The sequence below is a fragment of the Narcine bancroftii genome, chromosome 9 (genome assembly GCF_036971445.1).
Source record: "Narcine bancroftii isolate sNarBan1 chromosome 9, sNarBan1.hap1, whole genome shotgun sequence".
Lineage (NCBI taxonomy): Eukaryota > Metazoa > Chordata > Chondrichthyes > Torpediniformes > Narcinidae > Narcine > Narcine bancroftii.
The window spans coordinates 122,265,209-122,286,994 of record NC_091477.1 but is presented as its reverse complement, the minus strand read 5'-3'; the positions used below and the strand labels follow the sequence as shown (position 1 = coordinate 122,286,994).

General features: G+C 50.6%; 1 protein-coding gene across 11 annotated transcripts in view; it reads right to left on the bottom strand.

The window, feature by feature from the left end:
• The window catches only part of LOC138742753 (TRAF2 and NCK-interacting protein kinase-like), a 111,134-nt gene extending 90,878 nt beyond the window's left edge, over nt 1–20,256 (bottom strand). For 2 of the 11 annotated variants that reach the window (XM_069897586.1, XM_069897590.1), the window contains exon 1: nt 11,446–11,536. In XM_069897586.1, the coding sequence (XP_069753687.1) occupies nt 11,446–11,516 (71 nt within the window). In that variant the 5' untranslated portion in view covers nt 11,517–11,536. Of the gene's footprint in view, nt 1–11,445; nt 11,548–20,031 lie in introns of those variants that run through there. The other 9 variants (XM_069897592.1, XM_069897589.1, XM_069897588.1 and 6 more) reach the window with 8 other exon arrangements.
• Nucleotides 20,257–21,786: the final 1,530 nt, after the last annotated feature.

Sequence of the window (21,786 nt, the reverse complement as noted above, 5' to 3'; positions counted from 1 at the left end):
TTCAGAGGAACGTTTAAGCAAAAATCTCTCCATGACAAATAGATCTTGACGTAAAGAAAGAGGCCAAATCTTGACACAATTTCTTCACTGTGAAGTTCACTCCCATTCACAATGGAACATCACATTCCCAAGGGGGACTGATGGGTCATTTTCCCCTTCCCTGATTGGACCCCAAGTTGTGGAGGCTCCCTTCCTGTTACAAGATCTGGTTCAAAAGTGCCTACTCTGTTGGTGTGAACAGGGCAGTGAGGTGGGAGAGCGGGACTCTTCCCCACCTCGGTGCTGTCCGTGCACGTTTTCCCAGTGACAAAGTGGGTTTTCCCCACCCACCCAGCTGCTCTGGTTTCCTCCCACAGCCCAAATGTGAGGGGGTTGGTTAACTGGTTCCTGTAAATAACCCCTTGCAGGAGATTAATGGTGGGGGCATCGACAGAGAGTTGGGTTCAGGTTCTTTTCTGTATCAGGGAAGAAGGAGGGGTAGTGATGGGACTAGCATGAACCAGATGGATAAATGGCCTCTCGTTGCATCATACAAATGAAAAGCATCAGGGCATCTCACTCCAGGGTGCTGGAGCTAAAAAGGAGCCTTCAACGGCAGCAATAGGGAGAATGTGGTCATTACACTGATCTCACCTGCTGTCAGTGGGGCAAGATACAATCACTGGATGTCATGAGAAGAAACAGGCAAGGCAAAGGATGATAGATAAAGGCAGGCAGGGTTAGAGATGTTGGGCAGAGGGGGTCAGCATCGACATAATGGACAGAATGGCCTGGTTATGTGCAATACTGCTCTATGGCTGAATGATAAACTGGTATGCAGACTTTGCTTCAAGTCAAGTTCATTGTCATCTGATTGCACAAGTAGAACCCGACAAAACAGCGTTCTCTGGTCCTTGGTGCAAAATCCGCAGACACACAACCAGATATAACACACATACAGACAATCAATACACACAAGGGACCAGTATTCATGTGTACAAATAAATAATTAGAAGTGTTTCAGATGAAAGAGAGGGTCGTCAGGTCAGGCAGCTCATCAGCCACCCATCACTATGCTGAGATGTCTAGACTATGTGAACTTCTCTGGCATAGTGTGACTCCTAGAAAAGCACCCCAACTGCTCGCGCCACAGCTGCAGAGCACATTGCACACGCTGTCACCTCTCAGGGACGCAGCGAAGGATCAGCTCAGTAGTTCATCTCGGCTGAGACAAGGAAACCACGGTTCCGGAAACCAAAACCCAGACACACAAATAACACAAAGTTCGCTTTGATAACAGCCCAAGAACTGCAGATGCTGAAACGCTGAGCAGCAGCGTCTGTGGAGAGAGAGGTGGATGCTCAACACTTTCAGTCCGAACCTCTTGACGAAACTTTGACTGACCATCTGTCCCCACTGATGCTGCCTGGTCCGTTCACTGAGTCCCTCCATCTCCTCAACATTGGCCAAAGGCCCACCTTGTGGAAGGACGCTGATGAATGGACATGGAAGGAACTGGCCTGCACCTTAGAACCATGTCGACAGATGTGAAGGCCCTTCAGAAATGCTAGATTATTCGCTAATCTACCATTCCTTTTATTATTGGCAGAGCTGCATGGAGTTCTGGTCTCCTTGCTTCTCCATAACTTTGGAGGCAGTGCAGAAGTTTACCAGTTTGTTCCAGAGAAGAGGTATTAGTCTGAGAGGAGACAGGTTACTGTCAGAGTACATATATGACATCACATACAACCCTGAGATTTAGTGTAGTGGTTAGCGTAAGACTATTCCAGCGCAAGCGACCCGTGTTTGAATCCCACGCTGTCTGGAAGGAGTTTGTACGTTCTCCACACATCTGCGTGGGTTTCCTCCACACTTCAAAGCATAAGGGGGTTGTAGGTTAGTTGGGCGGCACGGGCTCGTGGGCCAAAAGGGCCTGATACCGTGCTGAATGTCTAAATTTAAATCTGAGTTTTGATGATCCGTCCTCTACCTGAAGCGTTAACTCTGTTTCTCTCTCCACAGATGCTGTCTGACCTGCTGAGTTTTTCCCAAGCTTCATGTCAGATCTCCAACGTCCGCTGTTAGCTTTTGAATACTTTGGCTGAAACCCCAATCAACCAAAACTAATTGTATTGTCTCTACAAATATGGAATATATATTTGTGGCATCTTGCTGCACACAGAAGATGTGCCTGTATCACTGCAGGATTGGCTGGAGTGTACTTTTGGAAATGGTGCTGACATCCATGTCTCTCCTTCCTCTAACATCAAACTGAGTAAGTCAAGCAGAGAGTCGGCTCTGGGACCCTTCCTCAGAACTGGGAAAGGGAGAACAGAACGCAGCTTTTAGCAGCTGAGAAGGTGGGGGACAGGAAGGGCAGGGGAGAGGGAAAGGAAATGTCTCGGAGAGGATGAGAACAAATTACAAGCTGTTAAGCAGTGATTTGGATCAGATTGTTTGTGTAAAGCCTTGCCAATGTCACAGTGATTTCATTTGTTCTCAACCCAGTGAAGGGCCTGTTCCTGACACATTAACTGCTTCTCTCTCCTCAGACACTGCCTGACCTGTCAAGAGTAGCTGAAGCTGCTTCATTAAATACATTTATTTGCAGATGAGTTTTTGCCTCATCAGGAAATTAAGGTTTATGGGGAACAGGAGGGTCAGTGGAGTTGAGTCCACAGCCAGATGAGCCGTGATCCCTTTAAATGACAGAGCAGGCTCGATGGGCCGGATGGCTGACTCTTGCTTTGATATGTATTATGCTCTTATAATCTGGATGTCTCCAGCACGTTCTGCTTTTATTACAGCATTTTCCAACTCTGACATTCTATTTATTTCCCTGTTTTCATCCTGAAAGTATGGCCCACACACAGCTGGGTGTCCCCCACTCCTGCCTTAGGCAGACAGGAATCAGTGGAGCTGTAGACCTCAGTTCCACGAAACAAACCACTCAGCCCATCTTGTCCATGCTGACCCATTTGCCTGGGTTCAGCCCACTTCCCTTTTCACCTTTCCTATCCATGTAACATATGTAAATGACTTGTGACTGTTACAATTCACCTTGCTTCCACCACTTCCTCCAGCAGATCGTTCCACACACTCACGGCCCTCTGTGTGAAGAAGGTGTCCCTCACATCCCCTCTCACCTTAAATCTATGCCCTGTAGTTTTAGATTCCTCTACCCTGGGAAGAGACGATGAAAATATATCTTATCTACACCTGTCGTAGTTTTATAAACCTCTGCAGGATCTCCCTTTAACTGAGGAGAAAAGTCCCAGCCTCTCCTCATAATTCAAGCCCTCTAGCCTTGGGAACATCCTGGTAAATGTTTTCTGCACCCTTCCCACCTCAATGATGTCGATCCTGTAGCTAGGTGACCAACACTAAACAACACTCCAAGCGTGGTCTCACCAACATCTGTACAATTGTAACACGACATCTCTGCTCCTGTACTCAATGCTCTGACCAATGAAGGCAAGTGTACCAGACACCTTCTTCCTCAACCTGTCCATCTTTCATGGGACTCTGCACCTGTAATGCCAAATCCCTGTTCTCCCAAGGCCTGTGCAAGTTCTGTCCCAAAGTGCAACACCTCACTGTTTTCAGAGTTTAATTCCACCTGCAATTTCTTGGTCCACTTATCCAGTTCATTCTAGACTCTGCTGTGATCTTGGATAATCTTCTTCATTGTTCCCCCACCTTTGATGTCATCCACAAATGTACTAACTATGCTACATAGATCGTTATCCAAGTCGTTAATATGAATGCCAAACACCAGTGGACCCAGCACTGGCCCCCGATGACCACTGGTTACTGACCTCCAACATGAGAAATACCCTCCACTCTCACCCTCTGTCCACCTACCTCCAGGCCAACTCTGAATCGATTTGGCCCACTCCCCCTGGATCCCATGACAGTTGACCTTCTAGAACAACCTACCAGGTGCGAACTTATCAAGCCAGAGCCACTGTAACAGCAACAATGCTGCTGGTGCGGACCTGGGGAGGGTGGGGAGCGGAGACACAGTGCTGCTCTGCTGGGTCCTACACCCAGTCTGACTGCCAATGGCTATGTACAGGATTTAAATGGCCTGTTAAAAGAGCTGACGGTGTTTTATGTTAAAATCCTACAATTGCAGGGTCTGGGCCCAAGATGGCACCGCCGCTGTTCGGCTGCGGCCACGAGGGTATTCAGACATCAGGGGAGCAGTAGTTTGGCTTAAGGACGGTGGGGGATTGACGAGTGGCTCTGCAGCTGAAGGACACACACGGGTGGCAAGCTGTTGATGAAATGCGGTGAGGAACCAACAGTCTGCGGGGCTGCTGGTGACCTAAGGTTAAAGGACTCACACCAGGCAGCTGGAGACTGGCTCATGGGAACCAGGTATCAGAACCGGGATTTGAGATGGTGCTGAGGGCAAGGAGGGCTCCTGAATGGCCCTGGGCATCTTGTACGGCTGCAGAGGCTGTGGAAGTGCTGGAGGTGAATTCATGGATATTCAGTGACTCTGGGGGAGGGGGGGGGGGGAACACTCTCTTTTACTTCTCTTTCTCTGACCGGGCAATGCTCATGAAGAATCTTGTTTTATGGAAGACTAAAGTCAATTTTCATGCAATATTATATTTCCTTTTTATTACTTGACAATAAATAACTAATCCAATCTAAGCTCAGACGTGATCGGGCGTTTTCAGGCTAGTATGGCCGTAGGTATCCAATCTAAGCTCCATGCAGTTAACATCCACCATACTGCCCTCCTCTTGGTCCCCTCTTCAAAAAAGTCAATCAAACTTGTGAGGCGTGATTTCCCACGCACATATCCACACTCAGTTCCAGCCTTTCCAAACATTGGTAGATCCTGTCTCTCAGAATCCCCTCCAGTAATATACCCACGACTGCCGTTACATTCACTGGCTGATCATTTTCTAGCTTGGCCTTGCAGCCATTTTGAAATGAAGGCACAACATTAGTATCTATCTCACTGTCACCAACAATGGTGCAAGTATCTCTGCCAGGGCTCCCACACTTTCCCACGACATTCCCAACATATACTTCACATCAGAGAAGCCATCCCATTCCCTGTCCTGCCTCAAGTGTGCCTCCCTTGCCTGGTAGCTGGAATATCCAAAGATTGAGCTTTGCTTTTTCTCTTTTACCTTCAGTGGAGACACTGGACAGGTGTAGAGATGATGGAGATTCCATCATATTCCACGATGCACCACTGCCCCTCACTCTCAGAGTCCCTTACATCTGTTATTATAATTTTCCAGTCAGAAAATTCAGAGAAGGTTCACAAGTACGATTCTGGGAATGAAAGGGGTATTATAGGAGGAGCGTTTGACAGGTCTTGCCATGTACTCATTGGAATTTAGGAGAATGAGGGGAAATCTCATTAAAATGTTTTGAATGTTGAAAGGCCTAGACAGAGTAGATATAGAAAGGTTGTTTCCCATGGTGGGAGAATCTAGGTCAAGAGGGCACAACTACAGGTTTGAAGGGTGTCCATTTTGAACAGAGATGTGGAGGAATTTCTTCAATCATCAGGTGGTAAATCTGTGGAATTTGTAACCACAGGTGGTTGTGGAGGCTGGGCCATTGGGTTATTTAAGGCAGATTGATTGGTTCTTGATTAGCCAGGGCATCAAAGGTTATGGGGAGAAGGCCGGGCAGTGGGGAAAATGGATCAGCTCATGATTAAATTGTGGGGCAGATTAAATGGGCTGAATAGCCATCCTTACCCTTATTGTCCATCCCTTATTGCCCAGGCACTGAGGAAAAAGTTAAACATTGATGGATCAGGAGTCATCACTATGAACTTCCTTCCCTATACCAGGTGGCTTCTAAAGAAGGACCCCCCCCCCTCCCCCACCTCCACCATTATTTCTGAGATCAGGGTTTTTTTTAAACTCCATATTTAATTAATTACAAGCTGAAATACCCCTGCAGCCAAGGTGTGGTCTGAAATCTTGTCCTGGACCAATTCACCAGAACCAACAGGGTTGTTATCTGTGTCCTGGGAAGGACTTGTTGTTGCAATGGCCACTTGTTGTTGCAATGGCCACTTGCAATGAACTGCGGCCTGGACTCCCAGATCTCTCTGCACATCAGTTAAAAAAAATGGGCCCCACCATCAACTGCATCCATTTCTCCTACATTTGACTGACTTCACACTTAAGCAGATTAAACTCCAACTACTATCTCTCTGTCCAAATCTATTACTGTGATAACCCTCTCCTCCCCAGGGTCCACAGCACATTAACTAAAAGCCTTGTCTTCTTTTCACCTCACCTACATGAATAGTTTTTATGTAGCTAGCACAATAGAAGTACAGAAGAGACCAAAACGTGACCGCTTCACAGGGAAGGGGGTCCATAATCTTTGAGCAGAGTCTGGGGTGGGGGGGGGGGGGGGGGGGGGGTGGGTGGCAGAGGCGAGAAAATTTGAGACTGGCTGCTCTACACTGACCACAATTCCACCAATCTTTGTGTCACCTGCAAACCTACTCACCATCCAGCTACTTTCTCATCCACCTCAGTTTTATATCACTAACAACACTGAAGCTGCAGATCACTACTGATCACAGCCCTCCAGCCAGAATAACACCCCCTACTACTACCTTCTGGACCAGCCAGTGGTGTATCCAAACCTTCAATTCCCCATGGATGCCATGCCTTCTAGATCAGCTAACAAAGAGGAACCTTGTCAAACCCTTCTCCAAAGTCCATGCAGACAACATCCACTGCCCCACCCTCATCAACCACATTTGTCACCTCCTCAGAAAAATCTGCAAGACATGTCATGCCTGACAGAGAACACTCCTGCCCCCTGGGCAAGTTAATGGTCAACACAAATCTCAGGAGGCAGCAGATGTTGGACACCATATAAGAGCACCAGTGACCCTGGTTCGAATCCAGCGCTGTCTGTAAAGAGTTTGTACCTCCTCCCCGTGACTTGTGTGGGTTTTCCCCCAGGGGCTCCGGTTTCCTCCCACCTTCTGAAACATAAAGGTTGTCGATTAATTGGGCATTTGGGAGGCATGGGTTTAAATGGCTGGAATTGGCTTCTACTGTGTTGTACTTAAAATTGTAAACCCTTTAAAAATGCTGGAAAGCTGGAGCCACGTACAGGAACTCAGCGATTCAGGTAGCATCCATGGAAGTCGACGCTTCAGGCCAGATCCCCTCATTGGAGAGGCAAGAACCAGGCAGAAGGCCAAATGAAAAGGTGTGGGAGCAGGAGTGGGCAGGTAATAGGTGAGCACAGGTGCTGTTCCTCTAGTTTCACGACTAGCCTAGCCAGGACACGCATAACCCTGCAGGGACACATTTAACTTTGATTTTTTAAATAAAGCCAACAACATTCCTTTTTAAAGATAGCAAAGAATGTTCTCTGTCCACAACGAAATACACTGCCTTTCTGCAAATTTGGAGCCCATATATGCAAAGTTCAGGGGTAAATATGTAAAATTTACTTCTGGCCTCTCGAGACTAAAATAACCTCCCCAAAACAGCCGTCAAGCTGGGAAGTGGGATCCCAGTGTGCGAACTGACCTTTCGGCCAAACCAGGAAACTACTTTCTTCTTCCTTTTCTATATTTTATATAACTATATATCTCATTTATATTTTTCGTGTAGTTTCTATGAGGGAGGGGGTAGAAGGAGGGGAGGGAGAAAGAGGAGGGGAGGGAGAAAGAGGAGGGGAGGGAGAAAGAGGAGGGGAGGGAGAAAGAGGAGGGGAGGGAGAAAGAGGAGGGAGGGAGAAAGAGGAGGGGAGGGAGAAAGAGGGGGGAGGGAGAAAGAGGAGGGGAGGGAGAAAGAGGAGGGGAGGGAGAAAGGAGGAGGGGAGGGAGAAAGAGGAGGGGAGGGAGAAAGAGGAGGGGAGGGAGGGAGGGGGTAGAAGGAGGGGAGGAAGAAAGAGGAGGGGAGGAGGGAGGGGGGTAGAAGGAGGGGAGGGAGAAAGAGGAGGGGAGGGAGAAAGAGGAGGAGAGGGAGAAAGAGGAGGGGAGGGAGGGAGGGGGTAGAAGGAGGGGAGGGAGGGAGGGGGTTAGAAGGAGGGGAGGAGGGAGGGGGTAGAAGGAGGGGGAGGGAGGGAGGGGGTAGAAGGAGGAGAGGGAGGGAGGGGGTAGAAGGAGGGAGGGAGGGGGTGAAGGAGGGGAGGGAGGGAGGGATAGAAGGAGGGGAGGGAGGGAGGAGGTAGAAGGAGGGGAGGGAGGGAGGGGGTAGAGGAGGGGAGGGAGGGAGGGAGGGAGGGGGTAGAAGGAGGGAGGGAGGGAGGGGGTAAAAACCCATCATGTAAATCATTGTAATTTTTCAATTTTTATTTATCAATTACATGAGGAAATTTTTAAAACAAAATATTCTCTGACCAAACAGCTCCTGCCTTGGAAGGGATGTGTATAGACTTGTCCCCCACTTTGCTGTTCCACTCTGTCTAAAGTAGCTTCATCGAGCATCAACTCAACGAGAGACGGTAACAGAAACAGAATCCAGGGGCCTTCGACTGTCGCTGGCCTTGTAAAGGTTCCTTGAACCTTGGAGTACGTTAGAACATAGAATAATACAGCACAGTACAGGCCCTTTGGCCCACAACATTTGTACTGACCTATATAAGCCTACTCCATAATCTAACCCTTCCCCACCTCACACCCTTAACCCTCTATTTTTCTTGCATCCATGTGCCTGTCCAAGAAACTTTTAAATGTCCGTATTGTACTAGCATCCACCATCATCCCCAGCAATACATTTCAAACACCCAGTAAAAAAAAACTTGCCCCTAACATCTCCCTTAAACTTTCCTCCCCTCACCTTGTACAGGTGTCCTCTAACATTTGCTAATGTCACCCTGGGAAACAGGTGCTGACTGTCCACCCTGTCTATGCCTCTCATAATCTTATAGATCTCTATTAAACCACCTCTCATCCTTCTACGCTCCAAAGAGAAAAGCCCTAGTTCTGTTAACCTTGCTTCCGAAGATGCATTCTCCAATCCAGGCAACATCCTGGTCAATCTCCTCTGCACCCTCTCCATAGCTTCCACATCCTTCCTGTAATGAGGAGACTAAAACTGAACACAATGCTCCAAGTGTGGTCACACCAGAGATTTGTAGAGTTGCACCATGACCTCTCAACTCATGAACTCAATCCGCCAACTAATAAAGGCCAGCACTCTGCACACCTTCTTAACTGCCCTATCAACCTGCACGACCATTATCTAGCAGATACAATCCCATGGTGTTTAAGAGGCAGACCAGAAAACAGGTGTAAGCAGTTGTAGTTTGAGTTGGGCATCATGTTCAGCACAGACTCATGGGCCAAAGGCCCTGTCCCAGAGCTAGACTGTTCAATGTTCCATGTAAAACCCACACAGTCAGAGAGAGAACTCCACACTAGAGGTCAGGATCGATGTTCTACGTACAGTTCCAGAATACAGGCACATCCACACTAGCTCTCCCCACTCCCCACCAGAGCCATGAATCTCTGGAGTTCTACTCCTGCAGAGTGGAGGTAGAGTCACTGAACCGTTTCATAGCAGAGATGGACATTTGGTCTCTGGGAGAAGTGAGAGCACAAGAGGACAGACAGGAGATTGGAGCCAAGGCCAAGTCTATAACAGCCTTTAAGACAGAGGAGCAGAATTAGGCCATTCGGCCCATAGTCTGCTCCACCATTCAAATCATGGCTCATGCATTTTTCCTCTCAACCCCATTCTCCCGCCTTCTCCCCATAACTTTAACACCCTCACTGATCAAGAATCCACCATTTTAAATCCACCCAATAACTTGGCCTCCACAGGTGCCTGCAGCAACGAATTCGACAGATTCTCCACCCTCTGATTGAAGAAATTCCTCCTTGTCTCTGTTCCAAAGGGCGTCCTTTTATTCTGAGGCTGTGCCCTCTGGGCCCAGACTTGGTTTGAAGGATGTGCATACCCCAGACTTGGTTTGAAGGATGTGCATACCAGGTTCACAAGAGGGGTTTGACTGTGAGACTGATAATAGACCACAGCGGGCAGGGTCAAGCACAATAGGTCATACATTCTATGCCAGAGGCAAAGCATCTTCACACAGCTGAACACATTGATGGCTGAGGTCTTTCAGGGAGAGAAAGGGCAGTGGAAGGCCATGCAGAATCTCTGCGCATTTCCAGTTGCCAAACAACAGGAGGGATGTGACTACAAGAGAGAGATTCCACAAGTTAGTGCCTGGGACAGAGCATTCCAGTGAAATGGGAAAGCCTGGGGTTGTTTCTCTTGGAGCCAAGGGAGATGGGTGAGGGGACACAAGAAGGAGTACAAAATTATGAGCAGCACAGATAGGGTGCACAGTACAAAACTCTTCCCCTGACAGAGGCACTGAGGACAACTGGAAGAGGGGCAAGAGATTGTAGGTGGGATTTGAGGAGAAACTTTTTCACCTGGGGTGTTGGGATCTGGAACGCACAGCCTGAGGGGCTATGGAGGCAGAGACAGGACAAATCACCAAAGTATCAAAGGCTCAGTCTACATGCTGGTAAATGGGATTGGTACGGATGGGAACCTCATGGTTAGTATGGGTAAGATGGGCTGAATGACCTGTTTCTGTGCTGTATAATTCCCCTGCACCTTTATTTCCTGGATTTTATTCTCTGGAGCATCAGAGAATGAGGCAAGATGTCATAGACTAGGGGTTTACAGAATTATGAGGGGTGTAGATAGAACCTACAAGTAGGTTTCGTCCCCTGAGGTTAGGTGAGATACAAGCTAGAGGACATGGGTTAAGGGTGAAAGGTGAGATATTTACATTCTTTAATTTAAACATACAGCACAGTAACAAGCCCTTTTGTCCATGAGTCTGTGCCACCCAATTACACCCAATTAACCAGCTGGTACATTACGAACAGTGGGAGGAAACCAGAGCCCCTGGAAAAACCACGCAGACACAGGGAGAACGTGCAAACTCCCGACAGAGAGCGTGGGATTCTAATCTTGTCCCAATCGCCGGCGCTGTAACAACATTGCATTAACTGCCACGCTAACCATACTAGACTTAAAGGGCATATTTAAAGGGAACAGAAGAGGGGGCAGTGTCCACACCCCCGTCCACATCAGGAACAGTACGTCCTGGCAAAACATCTCCACTGTCTTGGGACAAGCCCGTTGTCGCAATGGCCAAGAAAGCAGCAGCACCTCGACTTTCTCAGAAGCCCGAAATATCTCCTCCACCATCACCGCCCCTTTACTGCCTCAATATACCATGCACTTTCTCATGTGTCATCTGTAGGGTCCATGACCTCATGCTGTTTCTTCACCCTTCTACAGACTCAGATGTATGTCTTCTGAGTATATACAGATGCAAAAAATCCATTCAAGATCTCTCCCATCTCTTTTGGTTCATTCAAGAGAACCAATTTTGCCCCTTGCTATCCTTTTGCTCTTACTATATCTGTAGAAGTGTTTGGAATCCTCCTTCAGGTGTGCCATAACAACCTCATACCTTCCTTTAGCCGTCCTGATTCCCTTCTTAATCATTTTGTTGCAGTTTCTTGTATTCCTCAAGTACCTCATTTGTTCCTCGCTGCCTATACCTGCTCTGTATCTCCCTCTGCTTTTTAACCAGGACTTCTGTACCTCCTGCCTGAAGGCAACAGCGAGAAGAGGCGGTGACCAAGGTCCTTCAAATATACATCATCATTTGCCTCATAATTGCCATGTTAACATTTCAGCTGGTCAATGTCCATTTCCACCAGCAGTTTCTCAAACCCCTCCTCCTCGTCCTGCAAGCCCAAGCTTCTCTTTGAACCTTGGGGCAGGAATATTCACCAGGAGGTTCCCAGGACCAGAGGGCACGAGAAGCTGGGACTTTTCTTTCTGGAGCGTCGGAGTCTGAGGGGAGGTCTTCATAGAGGTTTATAAAATCATGGAGAGCATTGATAAGGTCTGCCATCCCAGTCTTTTTTTCCAGGGCAGGGGAATCCAAAACAATGTCACGGATTTTAGGTGAGAGGGGAAAGATTTAAGAGGGTCTTGAGGGCTAAGTTTTTCAACACGCATGGGTAGTGGATACATGGAAGTAGCAGAGGCAGGCTTGTTTAAAACTTTAAAAGGTCATTTCAACAGGTACCTGGATAGCAATCGTTGAGAGGGAGATGCATATATATGTGTGTGTATGTTTTTTTTTTAAACAACACAGTAGAAGCCAATTCCGGCCACTGTAAATTATGACTCCTAATTACACCCAATTAACCTACCACCCCCTACATATTGAAGGGTGGGAGGAAACCCACACAGACATATATGTATAGGTTTGTATATCCCCAATGAGCTGAATGGCCTACATCTGACATTCTCAACATTCTTTTTTGTCTGCAGCTCTCCCCCCCCCCCCCCCCCCCCCACCAACTCCGGACTCTGGTCAAAGTTTATGCTTTCCCTTTCCCTGTGAAGCAGTCAGGTTTAGTTGCTTTTTTCTTCCGTATGTCTCTCCTAGCGACTACATAAAAACATAAACCATATTTTATGATTTCAGTCCGTGGCCCCCCCCACTTAAATGTGCTGTGGCCCTGGTTGGGGGAGTGGACTGTGAAGCCCTCATTGAGAATGGCTATTCTAAATCATTGAGAGGTTTGCAAGTTCTTCACCTTGCCTGGAAACAAGTGGTCAGCCAAAGTAGTGAAGACATGTGGCTTTCTCTCCGTCAGTGGCCACTTCGTTGACCACCTGTGCTCTGTCTGTGGGCCCATGCTTGACGTGCCTGTGGCCGACCATTCCTATAGTGCCATGTTTGCCTTTGGCCACATCCACTTGAACAACAACACATCATATACCTCCTGGACAGCCTCAACCCCAATGGCTTAATTTTAGGTGACCCCACCCCAATCTGGTTCCACTGTTTCCATCTCTTTATTTAATCCCATTCTCAGTTTTGCAATGCCTCCCCTCCCCTCCCCCCCATCCCCCCTCACGTCTCCATCTCTCCCAACTTTCCAGCCCTTGGCCTTCTCCTCTGTTTCTTTTCCCCTCCAATATGCAATATTGCCCTACATTTTTGAGCTGAAATGTCAGCTGATCACTTCTACCCATTGTTTCCAGTGGTGGGAGAGTCTGGGGCCAGAGACCATAGCCCAAGAATAAAATGACGTCCCTTTAGAATGGAGATGCAGAAAAATTTCTTCAGCCAGAGGGTGGTGAATCTGCGGAAATCGTTGCCACAGGCAGCTGTGGAGGCGGGTCTTTGGATAGATTTAAACCAGAGGTTGATAGGTTCTTGATCTGTAAGGGTGTCAAAGGTTATGGAGAGAAGACAGGGGAATTGGTTCTGACTACACCTCAATATTACCCACAACCATTCTATAGGAGGTCCCTCCCATGGTGACTGCATCAATCTGATGCAAGACGTAATTTGATGGATCCTCTGCTTCTCCTCTGCTTGCCTGAGCCTGCCTCCCATCCTTTCCAGCTGACGTTGCTGGAACTCCCTCCCCCCCCCCTCCCCGCCCCAAAGGGAACAGCACAAGGCAGAGGTTTTCAAACGTTCTTTCCACTCACAGAGCACCGATGGCATAGGGGTTGCTTAAGGTGGTGTGTGAGTGGAAAGAAAAAGTTGAAAAGCCACTGGTCCAAGGGAATCAAAATTCTCAGCTTTGCTGGGGGACAACTGAGGCACTGAGCCTACTTCTATCCCCCACGGCCACTGCCTGACCTGTGGATCCTCTGGCTTCTCATTTCATTGTGGGGGTGGGGAGGGCTTGCCCAAGGTTAGCATCTGCCTTATTGTCTGTCCACTTGGAGGGGTCTCTATGAAATGTGAGGGTTTTTTTTGGACTGTACAGGCTGTACAAATCAGTCATCCTGTGATATTGAGGATATGCTACATGAAATCTGGAGGAGGAAACACTGGAATTGGCCACAGCCCACTGATCAACCATTTAATAAGGTCGCAGCTGACCTGACTGCGCCTGGGTTCATACTCCTGCCTGCCACCACCGTTCACCCTTCCCCTCCATACAAAAACCTGTCAAACTCTGCCTTCAAAAGATTCAAAACTGTTTCCACTGTCACTCAAGCATTCAAAGGTTCATTGTCCTCTGAGAGAAAATGTTTCCACTCATCTCTTGCTCAGACGTCAACTCCTGATCTCTAAATGTCACCCCCAGTTCTAGAGTCTCCCACAGAGGAAATATACTCTCCTCAACCATTTCCTGTGAACACTTCTGCAATCGTCTCTAACCCAGTGGAAACCCAGGAGTGCATCAACGTGCTGGAGAATCTTAGCAGGTTCATGCAGCGTCTGCAGAAAGTAAAAGTGGCCAACAGTTCAGGCCTGAGCGCTTCAGGCAGACATCCAGATAAAAAGTGGGGGGGAGAGGTGAGAACAGGCAAGAGATAAAGCGTGGGGGGGGGGGGGAATGGTCGAAGAGAAAGAAGCTGAGAAGTGATAGGAGGAGTGGACTGAGAAAGGAGGAGGAGGAGAAAGGGATGGGGAGACAAAAGGTTGAGGGAAAGGGAGAGACCGATTGAAAGGGGAGTGGTTGGGGGCGGTAAATGAAAGTTGGAAAAGCCTATATAGATTCTGACTGGTTAGAGAATGCCAATGTTATTCCTCCAATTTGGCAGAGCATGAGAGCATGGAAATGGGGTGGGGAATTGAAATGGGTTGATCACTGGGGGGCCCTTTGCTGTGGCAGCAAATAGAGCGAAGCTGCTCAAGGAAACGATACCCCAGTCTGGGCCCAGTCTCTTCGATATAGAGGAGACCACAGCGGGAACACCAGACGCAGTAGACGACCCCTGGCAGATTCACAAGATTCACTTGGAAGTAAAAACACACAGAAATGCTGGAGGAACTTGCAGCGTCCATAGGAGGTGAAGGTATATGTCACGAGTCCAGACCAACAAAAGGTGTGGTGCCCCCACCTAGTCTCTCTATTTCCCCAAGCCTCTGTCTCCTTTCATTCAGCTCCTCACCCCTTCCTTCCCTTCTCCTCTCAAAAGCTATCCCTCACTTCTCAGCTTCTTCCTCAACTGTCCTCCCTCCTGTATCCTATTGGCCTCCCCTTCCCATTCCCCTCACCTGAATTTTGACTTTCCTGACAGAGAGCTCAGCCTGAAACACTGACTGCGTTTTGCTTCCTGTGGATGCTGTGTGACCTGCTGAGCTTCTCCAGCACGTTTGTCGACTGCACTGGACTCCAGTATCCACAGATTTTCGTGTTTAGCCCCAGCTGGTTCAACCTTCTGTTGTGAAGCAATCCACCCATTCCAGACATCTGCCTGATCACTGTTTCTGATACAGAACCATCTTTTATAGGTTCACCAATGCCTCAGCTTTCTCAGAAGACTCAGGAAGATCAGCATGTTTTCCCCCCGCTCCTCACCCCCCCCCCCCACAATCACGCAACTTCTACAGGTGTTCTGTGGAGAGACAACTTGCTGGGTCCATCACAGCGGGGGACGGGTGGTGCTCCACTTATGATCAAGAGAAGCTGGTGAAAGCAGCTCAGGACATCACACAACCTCCCTCCCATCCATGGACTCCATCTACATCCTCCATTGCCTGGAAAGTCAGCCAACGCTGACCCATCACAACTTGGACCCACTCTTTTCTCCCATTGAAGAGATGTTTAAATCACACACCAACAAGCTTAAAGACAGTATAATCCCTGCATCATCAGGCTCCTGAATGAATCCCACACAGTGCTCTCACGCTGCCCTTGCTTGGTACCAGCTGATCTTCCTTTTCAATGTAATCCCACCCTCTGATAACCAGAAGAACCAGTCTCAGTGAACCAAGTATTTGGTAACAAGTAAACCCAAACCCATCGAAGGAGAGCACTGTTCCAGACCAAGGTCTGATCTCACCAATGCCCAGGCAAGCTAATTGCATTCAAGTTCACCAGCAATGCACTGTAGCTCAGCCTTCCTGTTCCTTGTTCTCCCTGCATACCAGTGCTGTGTGAATTTCTCAGAAGCCTGTTCTCAGAGCTTCTGCAGTCGTTCACCATTCACCTCCCATACCTTCTCACGTCCCACATTCTGCTCCATTCGGGTGACAAGAACATAAGAAAACTGGAGCACAAGCTCACGTCATGGAGTCTTACAGCACAGAGACAGGCCCTTCAGCCCATCATTGATGCTGAACATCAACCACCCATTTACACATCCTCAGTTAACCCCCCCCCAACAAAATTCTACTACCTACCTACACACAGATTTAACCACCAACCCTCAGGAGGAAAATTGAGGCAAAGGTGGAACTTGTCTGATCACAGAGAGAACGAGCAAACTCTGCACAGACATCAATAGATGCTGGGATTGAACCCAGATCGCTGAGGCTGGGAAGCAGGGATTTATCCGTGGAATCCTCTACTCTAGGACGAGGCTGCCTCATTAAATATATTTAAGACAAATGGATAGATTTGTGCATGACAGGTTCTGGGGAGATGGAAGTAGGTGGAGCTGAGTCCATGGCCAGATCACCATTGAATGGCGGGAGCAGGCTCGACAGGCCGTGTGGCCAACTCCTACATTACTCTCCTTCACCCCCTGAAACTTACCCCGACATTCAATCATCGATAATCTGCCCCAATACCTCTTCTGTGACAGTTCCTCACTGCCCTCAATTCCCTGATCTATCTACTAGCTCTTTAAATTCTGCCCCAGTGATCCAGCCATCGCAATCCTCTCGGGAGAGAATTCTAGACCTTCACTAAAGGTGATCTGTGGTTCGTAAGGGATTATTTAAGGTGGTATGTGAGTGGGAAGAAAAAAGGTCGAGAATCATTGCCTTAACCTCAAATTCCAAAGATAATACCACCCTCTCATCCCAGAAACTCTCCCCACTCGCATGAAGGAGAGCTTTGGAGAAGGGGGGGGGTGGGTGGGAGGAGGAAACCCAGATGCGAATGGGAACACAAGAATCCATCCCACTAAACTGGCTGAATTTAACTGGTTGAAATGAGAGGGCTGAGCGATCAGAGGGGCTATAAATAGGGAGTGGGGGAGCCAAGGGAGGGGGAAAATTTTAAAATCTCTCCTGTTATCTCTGCATCAGCCAATGCAGCTGGCGAGAACTCGAAGCAAGTGGAGATCATTCTGCCCTCCTGCCTCCTCTGACCCAATTCCCTCCATTCCCTAAAAATCTGCCATTAAATCTATCCCCATAGAATTTCCCACTGCCCCCCCCCCCAAAAAATTCTTACTTGCTGCAGGCAAACCGGTAGTAGTACAGAAAAGAGATCGAACGAAAGAACATTACAGCCTTCGGCCCTTCTAGTCTGTGCCAAACTATTAATCTGCCTTATTCCTACTGACCTGCACCCGATCCATATCCCTCCCTTCCACGTTCCTGTCCAAATTTTTCTTAAATGTTCACATTGAGCCCACATTCTCCACTTCAGCTCTAACAATAAACTAATTGAATTAAAGAGACCATAAATTTGTAACACAGAGAATAAATATTATTTATCAGACGGACATTGAATTGTCTCAGCGATACAAGTGTTGTGGGGACAATTGAGCCCTGTTGGTGGGCATTTGCACAGACAGGCAAAAGTGTGCAGATAAGCTTGCATGCCTCTGCACTCTCTCGTCCATGTGTATGGAGACACGCACGTCCACCGACGGACAGGCACTTTACACTCACGTTAACACGGGTATAGACATGTACACCTGGTGGTCACCAGTACCCCTGTAAATGCCTGCAGACCTGCACGCCCACAGGTGCACTCACACAAACACAGACAGGTAGGCACACTCAGCTTCTAGGAAAGGACATCACACTAATCCCAGCCCAGCCTTGCACCCTCTCCCTCTCCCCCTCCCCCGACAGACATGCGCACTGACAAGACCCGGTTCTAAAATGTCACCCAGCACAATCGCGGAGACGTTCAGGCAAATCAAGAGACAATGATCGGAGCAGCTCATTCACCCAGTTACAGATCCAAACAGAGCTGCTTCATTAAACCACAATGGGCAACAAAGCAGGTAGCCCCTCTCCCCACCCACACTCTCCTCCCACCTGCCTCCTGCTCATCTTCCTCCACCTCCCACCCCCTCCATCAGAACCCCCTGCACCTCCCACCCCCTCCATCAGCATCCCTTCCACCTCCCACCCCCTCCACCTCCCACCCCCTCACCTCCTCCATCAGCACCCCCTCCACCTCCCGCCCTTTCCACCTCCAACTCCGCCCCCTCCCGAGCTTCTGCTATGTCCTTTGACAGGGACACCGACTCGGCGGGCAGCAGGCTTTAGACAGGGGAACTGACTGCAAGTTATCTGAATGACTCGAGATGCTGAAATCTCCTGGACTTGGGCTTGATTTTTTTTATTTACACCGAGTGGTCGCCTCCACGGCATTGAACGAATCCTCAGCTCATGAACGTCGGAGGCCACAGGATCCGCAGCGAACAGAGGGTAGCCCATTTTCCAGCCCGACCCCCCTCACCAATGCACCAACCCCGGCTTCAACCCTCTGGCCACATTGCTGTCCCTCTGCCAGAGCTTGCAGAGGCTGCGTGAGCCTGTCAAAGGAAGATCTCTGGCCAGGCTGAAATCCCCATCCCTCCCCCCACCCTGGCCTTTGAAAAGAAAGCAGAGGATTTTATCAGGGTTCAAAAGGCATTCTTCCCCTGCCCAAGTATCCCCAGCACATACACACACCCACAGAGACAGACCCAGACGCCCACAGACCCAGACGCCCACAGACCCAGACGCCCACAGACCCAGACGCCCACAGACCCAGACCCCCACAGACCCAGACCCCCACAGACCCAGACCCCCACAGACCCAGACCCCCACAGACCCAGACCCCCACAGACCCAGACCCCCACAGACCCAGACCCACAGACCCAGACCCCCACAGACCCAGACCCCCACAGACCCAGACCCCCACAGACCCAGACCCAGACCCCCACAGACCCAGACCCCCACAGACCCAGACCCCCACAGACCCAGACCCCCACAGACCCAGATCCACACAGACCCAGACCCCCACAGACCCAGACCCCCACAGACCCAGACCCACACCCACAGACCCCCACAGACCCAGACACAGAGAGACCCAGACCCACACAGACCCAGACCCAGAGAGACCCAGACCCACACAGACCCAGACCCCCACAGACCCAGACCCCCACAGACCCAGACCCCCACAGACCCAGACCCCCACAGACCCAGACCCCCACAGACCCAGACCCCCACAGACCCAGACCCCCACAGACCCAGACTCCCACAGACCCAGACCCCCACAGACCCAGACTCCCACAGACCCAGACTCCCACAGACCCAGACCCCCACAGACCCAGACCCCCACAGACCCAGACCCCCACAGACCCAGACCCCCACAGACCCAGACCCCCACAGACCCAGACTCCCACAGACCCAGACCCCCACAGACCCAGACTCCCACAGACCCAGACTCCCACAGACCCAGACTCCCACAGACCCAGACCCCCACAGACCCAGACCCCCACAGACCCAGACTCCCACAGACCCAGACCCCCACAGACCCAGACTCCCACAGACCCAGACTCCCACAGACCCAGACCCCCACAGACCCAGACCCCCACAGACCCAGACTCCCACAGACCCAGACCCCCACAGACCCAGACTCCCACAGACCCAGACCCCCACAGACCCAGACCCCCACAGACCCAGACTCCCACAGACCCAGACCCCCACAGACCCAGACCCCCACAGACCCAGACCCCCACAGACCCAGACCCCCACAGACCCAGACCCCCACAGACCCAGACCCCCACAGACCCAGACACTTGGGTGGACACAGCGAGAGGGAGACACAGAGGGGGAGAGAGTCACAACCCCCTCCCCCCACGCCTTTAAAAGGCGTGAAGGCCACAATCTCAGATCATTCTCGTTACACTTGTTAAGGTTGTGAGGAGGGACAAAGGGGGAGAAAATGAATGGACCCCCCCCCCCCCCGTGAATGTGCCCCAGGGCCGGTTTCCGCCGCCCCATTCATCGATGCAGCCGAGAGCGGGGGCGTCAGGACCGGGGAGAGGGACCAACCCGCCGCGGTGTCGGGGGGACGGGTCGGCCGAGCCCGTGGAGCGAATCACTCACCCTCAACGCCGACAGATCAATCTCGTCCAGGCTGCGGGCTGGGGAGTCGCTCGCCATGTCCGCCTCGGCTCCCGCTCCCTCCTCCTCCTCTCCCTCCTTCCCTCCCTCCCTCCCTCCCTCCTTCCCTCCCTCCTCACTCACTCCCTCCCTCCAATGATTCAAAGCATATCCTTCCGCTCAGCAACAATGGAGCCGACCCACTCCTGCAGACGGCACCGCCGCTCCGGCACCGTCCAGCTGCACTGGGGGTGTAGCCTCCTCCCGCCTCCCGCCTCCCTCCTCCCTGCACTCTCCTCCCGACTCCCGCCTCCCGCCTCCCGCCTCCCTCCTCCCGCCTCCCTCCTCCCTGCACTCTCCTCCCGACTCCCTGCACCTTCCCCCTCCTCCCACAGCCCCGAGCAGCACCACCTGAGGAGGGTGGGGGAAGATGGGTTGGGTGGGGGGGGTAGTGGGCTCCATGCTGTGGTATCAGCTGGTCACCCTGGTCCCACCCACCATTTCTGTTGCCACAACCCAGAAGAAGTTGGTGGACTTCTGGGGAAACAGGAGGCACTGGGGAGGACTGTCAGTCACTGGTGTGCCTTCGGACCCAGCTGGCAGCCCCTCATCTCAGGGATGATCCCACCACTAGACACGGATTCCCTCTCTGTCTTCTGCAGGGACCACTCCCTCGATGATCCCCTTGTCCACTCCTCCCCCCGCACCAATTGTCCCCTTTAGGACCTACCCCTGTGACCACAGGAGATGCTCCACTTGTATCCACCTCTCCTCCTTCAGCACCATTCAGGGCCCCAAACAGCCCTTCTAAGTGAAGGAACATTTCACCTGTAGATCTGCAGGGGTTGTCTACTGCGTCTGGTGCTCCCGCTGTGCTCTCCTCCACGTGGGAGTGAACGGGAGATTACTTTGTTGAGCACCTCGGCTCTGACCCACTGGCCACCCATTTCAATTCCCCGTCCCATTCCCTCGGTGATATGTCTCTCCATGGTCTCCAAACTGAGATTCCCCCATAAATTGGAGGAACAACTTCCATCTGGGCCCCCTCCAACCGGATGGCATTAACATGAACTTCTCTGGCTTTCATTAACCCCCACCCCCCACATTGCCTTTCTCTGCATCTCCCTTCCATCTCCTTTAACACAGACGATAAATTCTTACCTCACCCCTTATCTCATGCAACGAACTCCTTTTGTTGGTCTGGATCCCTCCCCCATCCGGCACCGTCTCTATTCTGAGACTGTCCGGGATTTCCTGCTTCTGGCTCATTCTGCTTATTCCTTGAAGAGGGGCTCAGGCCTGAAACATCGGCAACGTATCTTTGTCTCCTATGGACGCAGAAAAGACCAGCATTTCCGTGTGTTTTTACTACCATCACAGCGTCTGCAGCCGTTCGTGTTGCACTGAGGCATGTTCATTGAGTACCCTCTGCGGAGGCACATGCTGGCCCCTACTTCCTTTGCCAGAGATGCTCCCTATGTCGAAGATCGGCTGGGCCACGATGGTGCATCTGCCCACGTTTTACTGGGAGTTGATGCGGGTCTCTGGTGTGGTGTCTGCTGGAGAGGGTGGTCCCCATCCCACAGTGATGGGTGTCGGAGGGGTGGGGCAGTCCCGGCTGTGCTGAGCCCCCATCAAATGGGGCTGCTCATCGGACCCAAAGCCCGATAGGTTTTGCAAGAGCCGGTCCAGGTCCGGCATAACATGAGCCGTCTCGTGGTGATTCACGCTGTGCTGTTCCGGGATGTGCTGAGTGGT